The sequence below is a fragment of the Lytechinus pictus genome, chromosome 18 (assembly GCF_037042905.1).
Source record: "Lytechinus pictus isolate F3 Inbred chromosome 18, Lp3.0, whole genome shotgun sequence".
NCBI classification, from domain to species: domain Eukaryota; kingdom Metazoa; phylum Echinodermata; class Echinoidea; order Temnopleuroida; family Toxopneustidae; genus Lytechinus; species Lytechinus pictus.
The window spans coordinates 18,485,623-18,494,233 of NC_087262.1; the positions used below are offsets into that span (position 1 = coordinate 18,485,623).

Genomic DNA, 8,611 nt, shown 5'->3' on the forward strand with positions numbered 1-8,611 from the left:
TTGTTCCAAAATCAGATCGCAAAAAGTCGTAAGGTGTGCGGTGGCCTTTAGGGTGCGTGTGTGTATGTAAAGAGGTGCGAGCGGGTGTGTGTGTGTGTGTAGATAAAGTAGTGTGTGTGGGTGTGTGTGTGTGTTCTGTGTATGACGATAAGAGGTTGTGTGTCGGTGCTTGAGGTTTTTGTTCTGATCAATCTGAGTAATAAAACAGGCTAATTTTTCTAAATGACGTCGGTGTATTTTCATATCTACTGAAGATAAATCTAATTAACGGTCATTTATATAATTGACTCTTCAACATTTCTCTCATTATGTTTGACAACTACTGATAGACGCACTACTGAGAATTCCATGAGGTGCATTTTTCGGGTGCACGCGTGTGTGTGTATTGCGCGTGAGAGAGAAATAGAGAGAGAAAGAGAGGGGGTGGAGGGTGCATTTTTGGGTGCACGCGTGTGTGTGTATTGCGCGTGAGAGAGAAAAAGAGAGAGAAAGAGAGGGGGTGGAGGGTGACATTACCACTACCATCCTCATCATCATATCACTACTACCATCATCAGTAGAAGCTGAAACGGATATAATCGTCACTCTTCATCCTCCTCATCATCACCATCACCATCATCATCATCACATCATTATCGTAATACCATCATCATTATCACTCTTCTAGTAAACACAGAAACATTATTCAGTGTGATTTACTTTTGTTTAATATAATTCAATAATGATATATCACTGGAAAAAAAAGTTAAAAGCTATTTAGTGAAAAATCATGATTACTCTTGAAACAAGTTTCAAATTTTATTACACAAAATAAAAATTACATGTATTTGATATACATTATGGACAGAATGAAATTCACATAAGATAATATGCCCAACAGGAATTGCAAATGCGGTGTCATCAAACAACAAAATAATGGCAGGAATTGCGTTTGGACAGTATATGAACATTCTTGGTCATGGTTTTAAAACTAACAAGATCCACGTCACAACGTTTAAAACAATAAAACTCAGCATTTTGCTCGATATTAGTATAATTACCCACACTTAAATCCCTTTCAACCAGTCCAATCACCCTAGGCTATGTCTGACGTGTTCTAGAACTGTTTCAAACATCCCCTGTGCGCATAATCCTTACTAATGCCCTTGTTGATATGTATTATTATATATCATTAACTGGTTATATCCTCATTTATAATTATATTTTGATTATAATCCCTTCCTTGAGGGGCCTTATAATAATTCCTATTGAAAACATTTCTTGAATGACCATCAGAGGCTCTTAAGTGTTTACGCGTGTTAAATCTCCATGGGACGCTGCTCCCTTCTCATGTTTCAAATTCAAAACTACAGATGCCTGTGTAGTCCAGAGGCGTCGATCCTTGGGGGGGGGGGGGGCGATCGCCCCACCAATGAAAATATTGGGGGGCTAACATTTCGAGTTGCCCCCCCCCCCCAATAATTCCGCATGTGCAAAGAATAAAATAAGATTGTAATGTTACACAGAAATCAGCAAGCGAGATTGAGATACACAACTCGTTCTTTATCTAAAATCGTGCTCAAAATGTCCGCTTTTCAGATTGGGCGCTCGCATAATTTCTGTAGCAAAAACCCATACTTTTCATGATTAAACAGGTGAATAGAATGGCCCGTTTTCAGTTCTAGACCTAAAAAAAAACTCCCACTTCGATTTGCATTAATCTTTTGTTGGATATATATCTTGTTCTTTATTAAAAACGTCCATTAAACTCATTTTTTTCAGATCGAAATATCAAAATTTTCAGCTCGCGCTTCGCGCTCGCATCTATTGTTTTTTAGATACCCATCTTCATCATTAGTACCAAAAATGCTTAGAATATCACGCTTTCAGGTCAGAATATAAAGAAATTTCAGCTCGCGGTTCGCGCTCGCATAAATTAGTTGGTGAGATATGTGTCTCTATCTCATGAGTCATATGTATATATATATATATATATATATATATATAGGCATATGTGTGTGTGAGTTGGTTTGTTTTGTGTGATCGAGTGCCTTTGGAAAGTTGATTCATGATTTTGCCCCCCCAATCTGAAAAATGGATCGACGCCCCTGCTGTGTACATCAGAGTTTTTAAAGTGATCGACGCAATAGATATGATAGAGCACTCGAACTGAATATGTCAGTCGCTATAATAAGGGTGTTGTTCATAAGACAACACGTGTCGAGCCATGCTTGAACAAACCTTAATTCTCCAGCCTCTTTTTGAAAGCTTAAATGATAACCCATCAATCTTAGAAAAGACAGTCAATATTAAGCCTTCATAATGGCACCCACTAATCCAAAAGTCTGATATAACTGGTTTTAAGTAATTGCACATGTCAATGTAAACGAGGACATCTTGGGATGATCCCGGTAATCTATCGAATAACTTGATGCGTATTCGATTTGCAGTGAACTTATTATGAATTTGTCAGTGATCTGTAAGTAACATCGTTCACTACACGATATGATCCGATTTTCAAACAAACTGCAATAGCATATGATAGTTATGAACACTCCGACCTCTAAAATCTCAACGATCAAAGTTTTAAATATTGGTATGCATAAAGAATTCGAAATTCCAGTATATTTCGAGCCTCAATGTAGGAATAAAAGCATATTTAGTTCCAAATCGTAATGACATTGTCATCGGTTGCGATTGGAAGATTTGACCTGCACTCCGACCAGGAGGCTTACAGCATAGCAAACTCCTGGTTTTATTATTCCTGCATCATGGTTAATAGAATTCTTTAAAAAAATCTTGGAACTTACACATTTAATGCAAAATGCGATTTGTTCTTCAAAAAAGGCTTTACGAAATAGCAAGATATTTTATATTGCCTAAAATAGCTTATCATTAGTGGCCGATCCAGAGGAGGGGGGGGGCACATCCGGCCCGCCCCCCCCCCCCTTCCTTGAGTCGCACAAACAATTGAAGTTGAAAATGTCATACATAGACCAATGACGACCCTTTTTGCTTGTCAAATTTTTCCTGGATTTGGTAGTAAAGGCCCTTTTTGGCGTGTCAAAATTTTCCTGTAAAAAATGCCCCCCCCATGGAATATCCTGGATCCGCTCCTGCTTATCATGTCAACTTCTAAAAATATGCATGTTGCCTTAGCGACATAAGGTATCTTGTCCAGTCGACTTCTAAAAACTTATATGTTGGCATGGCTACATTAATTATCTCACCAAGTCGGCTGAAATGAGCTATGTAGTTATGGCGACATCATGTCTTTTTGACAAGATACCTGCAATGTTTGCATGTGTTATGAAATACATGTATATCAAAATTTACTTTGATAGCGAAAGGAAGAGAGCAATAGTATATAGGGTTCACATTCCCATTTCCCCGTTCTCCAGTTATATCAAAATATCTTCAATATCTGGAGCAGTATGGATCCAGATCATTGTGGTAATACAAATTGAGTCGATCACTATTTGCAATAATACCACTAAATCCTATCGCGGCAGTCACATGACGAAACCGACTCCAAACCGATCAAAGTTATTACGTTATTTCCAATGACAAACTATCGGTCGGTTTGGAATCGGTATCGTTGGTATGACTGTAGCAAATGACCGACAGCTGATGGACAGTTCGTGAATGCGTATAAGATATCGAGATATAAAAAACAGTGTCAGTGATCAAATTATGACATCCAGGTTAACCCGACAGACGAGGTGTACGTGACAATGAGGCACATAAGAAGGCATAGATACGTTATATCAAAATCAAATGTCAAACTTCTCTTCTATTTACATCAACTAAAGTAAACGAATTTTCCTTTGAAACGTAGTTACAAATTTAGAAGAGGATATATTCCGATGTATAGACCTTACTTTTGTAATGTAATATAAACCTTCTTAAATGACCTTGGCCTTTCGTTAAAAAACACATTTTTTCTACTTTGTGAGTAAAAGGTAGGAGAAATTTCTTATTGTTTAGATAGCCTATACAATGATTATAAGTCCAAGTCCTCGGAGAGAAGAAGAAAAAAGAAAGAATAAATAAGCACTTAAGATAGCTTGAGCTTTTCTTTTATGCTGGTGCTCTATATGCTCTGGCCTATAAATCGGGCCTTGGCTATAAAAAAAAATTAATGGTTCCGTAACCCTGTAACAAAGAAAGTAATAATAATAATGATAAAGAAAGTTATAGTCTTTATTAATATCTTCATAAGATTCACATTGCATCTTTTACTCTTACAATATTGCCGATATTGCACAAACAAAAAGCTATCATCTCATACAACGAAAAGATTGTTGGAAAGACTATAGCCTCGACTAAATTCACCACAGAATTGCTTACCACTTATCATCATTTGCAAGGTTAAGGATTAATATCGCCGTTTATACCCGTCTATAATTTTACTATATTCAAAAGTCAGTAAAGATAAATTATGTCTCTTAGAATCATGCCTTGAAATATGTAGTTTAATACAAGAATAGAAAAATACACAGAAGATATGCACCCGTACAGGTTCGCAGTAAGAAATAGTTAGAATTCAGAAAAGGAAAATAAATAGGCCTGCACTGTTAAACACAGATATACGTTGTGTTTTACCTTTCCCAAAATTACTATCCACTGTTCTAGACATAACATCATGTTCACCATTTTGCTATATATACCGGGGGCCCGTGACACAACGCTCAGTTATCGATTGCAAAGCTGATATACAGGGTTAAACAAAATTGCTGATGACTTCAATTCGTTTAGGTTTTATTTATGATTTATTTTTGTGTATTTGGAAAATCTCTTTTTTATGTTTTTTTTATATTTGACACTCGAAGAAAAATGAGTATGTTGAGTTTATTGTCTCTTAATACATGTTATTATCATCAATGTGATTTATAATAATGTATTAAAAGATGTCTGAAATTGTGTTTATTGTAACTCTTTTTAAGAAAAGAAATATAGTGATAAATTGATTTGTTGTCAAACAAGTGGAATGCCTCTGGCCGTCTCACCTGCATCACGCGATTCAATATAGCAGCAGTGCTGATTTTGAAAACTACTATAACTCGCACAAGATGTTCAGTGATACTTGGTTACTCTTATTTCCACGTTTTATGAACTAGACCAATACACTTATAGAGATATGATGGCAATTCAACAAATACCCCCAACGTGGCCAAAGTTCTTTGACCTTACATGACCTTTGACCTTGATCATGTGACCTGAAACTCGCACAGGATGTTCAGTGATACTTGATTACTATTATGTTCAAGTTTTATGAACTAGACCAACACACTTTCAAATTTATGGCTGTAATTCAACAAATACCCCAATTTGGCCAAAGTTCATTGACCCTAAATGACCTTTGACCTTGATCATGTGACCTGAAACTTGCACAGGATGTTCAGTAATACTTGATTACTATTATGTCCAAGTTTCATGAATCAGATCCATAAACTTTCAAAGTTATGATCGTAATTCAACAGATACCCCCAATTCGGCCAAAGTTCATTGACCCTAAATGACCTTTGACCTTGGTCATGTGATGTGAAACTCATGCAGGATGTTCAGTGATACTTGATTAACCTTATGTATAAGTTTCATGAACTAGGTCCATATATTTTCTAAGTTATGATGACATTTCAAAAACTTAACCTTAGGTTAAGATTTTGATGTTGATTCCCCCAACATGGTCTAAGTTCATTGACCCTAAATGACCTTTGACCTTGGTCATGTGACATGAAACTCAGGCAGGATGTTCAGTAATACTTGATTAACCTTATGGCCAAGTTTCATGAACTAGGTCCATATACTTTCTAAGTTATGCTGTCATTTCAAAAACTTAACCTCAGGTTAAGATTTGGTGTTGACGCCGCCGCCGCCGTCGCCGCCGCCGCCGCCGCCGTCGGAAAAGCGGCGCCTATAGTCTCACTCTGCTATGCAGGTGAGACAATAAAAACTACTTAATACAAAAACAAATTTGTCTGATTGATTGCACGTATATAATGTTAACTACAATTAATCGTAAAGCTTAGTCCTGCGGTCAATAGGTGACCTTACCGTCCGTCATGTTTGTTCATCTTTGGCGTCTTTCTCTACATACACCAAGTTACTTTGTTCTTATTTGGGTGTTTTTCTTCTTTCATTGGAAAGTGAAAGGCAGACTTGGTGTGATTTTTTTTTCTCGAAATTACTGAAGCGACGACGGTCCAATACCCTGCAAAATCTCTTTCCTACCATTCAAATCAATAAAGCAGTTCTTGCCGATAAATGTGATAGGATTCTATATCTAACTGTCCAGGTCACCAGCTGTCCAGGTCACCTGTTTCTGAAGCAGGAGGTGTAGACATGTAAAGAAACAAAGATTTATGCAAGTACTATGTTCATTGTAGATGTTTTTCATTCAGCTAATGCTGTTATAAACATTAATGTTTCCGATGATGTTACCGTGTCTATGTTCACACATTTTGATTTACCATAATCGCCAAACCATATGGGGAGTATTTCCTAAGACAGCATATTGGAATGAACCTTTAATTTGACTGGTTCAACTCGTGTCTGCCGGGACATTTTAGAGATGATAGAGATTTGAGAAAAGCTTTTCTAAATCTGGAGTTCATCACTGCGTAAATCAGTGGATTGTACATGACAGCTGACTTTGCAAAGAGAGAGGGGATCGTCGCGGACAACTGTGATATAGAATTCTCATCATCAATGAGAATCCAAAGAGATACAATACAATAAGGAAGCCACGAAATTAAAAACACTGCTATTGTAATGAGTATGGTTGAGGCAGTTCTCCGTTGGTGGAATCTAGGTTTAAACTTTGGTTTCAAGCGTAGAAGCTTCACTGGTTTGTGGAGTAGTTTTGTGTTCTTCATTTGCTCAAGCCAGACACGTTTCTCATCGCTGTTTGTCTCTGTGGCCACGTGCGTGAAAGTTGTCCTCATTGAATCTGAATGTTGGCTCACTCTCTGGTAAATCTTGAAGTAACTCCAGGATATGAGACCAAGAGGTAAGAAGAACAGGAAGAAGAACATATAGCATATGTATGATATAAAGAGTGGTGTCTTGGTGTGGAAATCAATGTCACAGCCAGTATGGAAACCCGCGAGGACGAAACGGTTCCAACCGTAAAGCGGTGGCGTCGCGAAGATCATCGTATATAGGTGGATGATCCCGATCGCGTAGACGCTTGAGCGGAGGGTGAGCCTCTGGTTCTGGACATTACCCCTGACTACTATGATGTAGCGGAACACTGATATGGCTGCGAGGCTGTTTAAAGATATGCAGCCGCAGTAGTAGTTGACGAATCCGTAGAAGGCACAGGTGTGAGATCCGAATATCCAGCGACCGTAGAAGTTGCTGATCATGGAGAGGGGTGTTCCGGTGGTTGCGACGAGGAGATCGCTGGCTGAGAGGTTAACGATGAGGAGATTGGTGGGACTGTGGAGTTTCTTGACGCGAAGAAATGTGTAAATAACCGTGACGTTGCCCATGGTTCCGAGAACAACCACCACGAGCAAGTATCCACCTATTAAAGGGAAGGCATTATCCATTCCCTCACCCTGGTCATGGGGCATTTGATCATGGGTGTAATTATCCGTCAGTAGCATCCTGATCATGGTCGCGTCAATGGTGCAAGGGGTAAGGTAGCGATTGGCTCCTGTGTCCTGATTTCCTTGCCATGCATACAGAACAACAACTTTGCTGCTAAGTGGTTAAAGATATTCCCTTCAAGCAATGATCTTGTTCTGCACTTTCTACCGCATGTTTGATGAACTTTCTGTTCTACCTAATATCAGCATTGGAGTCATTACATTCAAATAGTTTCCATTGCAACGTTGTCTGGATAATAATGAAATACCATGTAGATTGTAAAAGTACAACGAGGATTGTTTGACGATTCCTGGCATGAATTTTGTCATCCATAAGTAAGATTCATTTCTCGAAATTAATTGTCATGTTCAAAGTCTAGAATAGCATTTTGGAGCTAGACAGGATATTTTGTGTTTGAGATTCTGACAAGTGTTTTGACCAGCTAGGCATCCTGCTAGGAACGGCGAAACCGACGGATCAAATTCGTCATTGAAATTAATCGAGTTCGCATAACGCAGTCAAATAAAATAGGACAGGACGATGGCGGTCTCCAATTAGTGTCTGATAATCATAATAGTGACATCACCGGATGTCATCCAATCGGAATATCACGTGTTAATGAGCAGCGGGCATCATCCACTCGATGAGGTAAATAGTTAAACTATTGACCATGATAGGCACCTCGGCAATGACTTGGCTGTCTCCGATGCAGTTGGTAGATTCAATGAAGTCGTGTTTCCAGACGATATAAAGCGTTGTTATGGGTTCTGTGGGAAAGAGGAAATAGAGAGGAGAAGTTAATAATTTACTTGTTTGGGTCAGGAGGAGTTTACAATAATCCTGTGTTAGAAATAATAGTTTTTTTTTATTTGATTATAAATTAGAATGTATAGTACAATCTATAGATGAGAGAAGTTGTATTTTATGAGTAATTGGCTTTCAATGAGAGTTCCCTCTGATGGGCTCTATGCGGATCAAGACGGTTTGAGAGACAGACAGACACAGAGACAGAAAAACAGAGAAAGAGAGGGGAAGA

General features: G+C 38.3%; 1 protein-coding gene across 1 annotated transcript; it reads right to left on the minus strand.

Annotated features, from left to right (window-relative positions):
• Positions 1–4,806: 4,806 nt before the first annotated feature.
• LOC129281373 (rhodopsin, GQ-coupled-like) lies at positions 4,807–8,337 on the minus strand. The gene has a single exon (XM_054917316.2). The coding sequence runs from the start codon at positions 7,599–7,601 to the stop codon at positions 6,510–6,512; it is 1,092 nt and encodes a 363-aa protein (XP_054773291.2). The 5' UTR covers positions 7,602–8,337; the 3' UTR covers positions 4,807–6,509.
• Between the last annotated feature and the right edge of the window lie 274 nt (positions 8,338–8,611).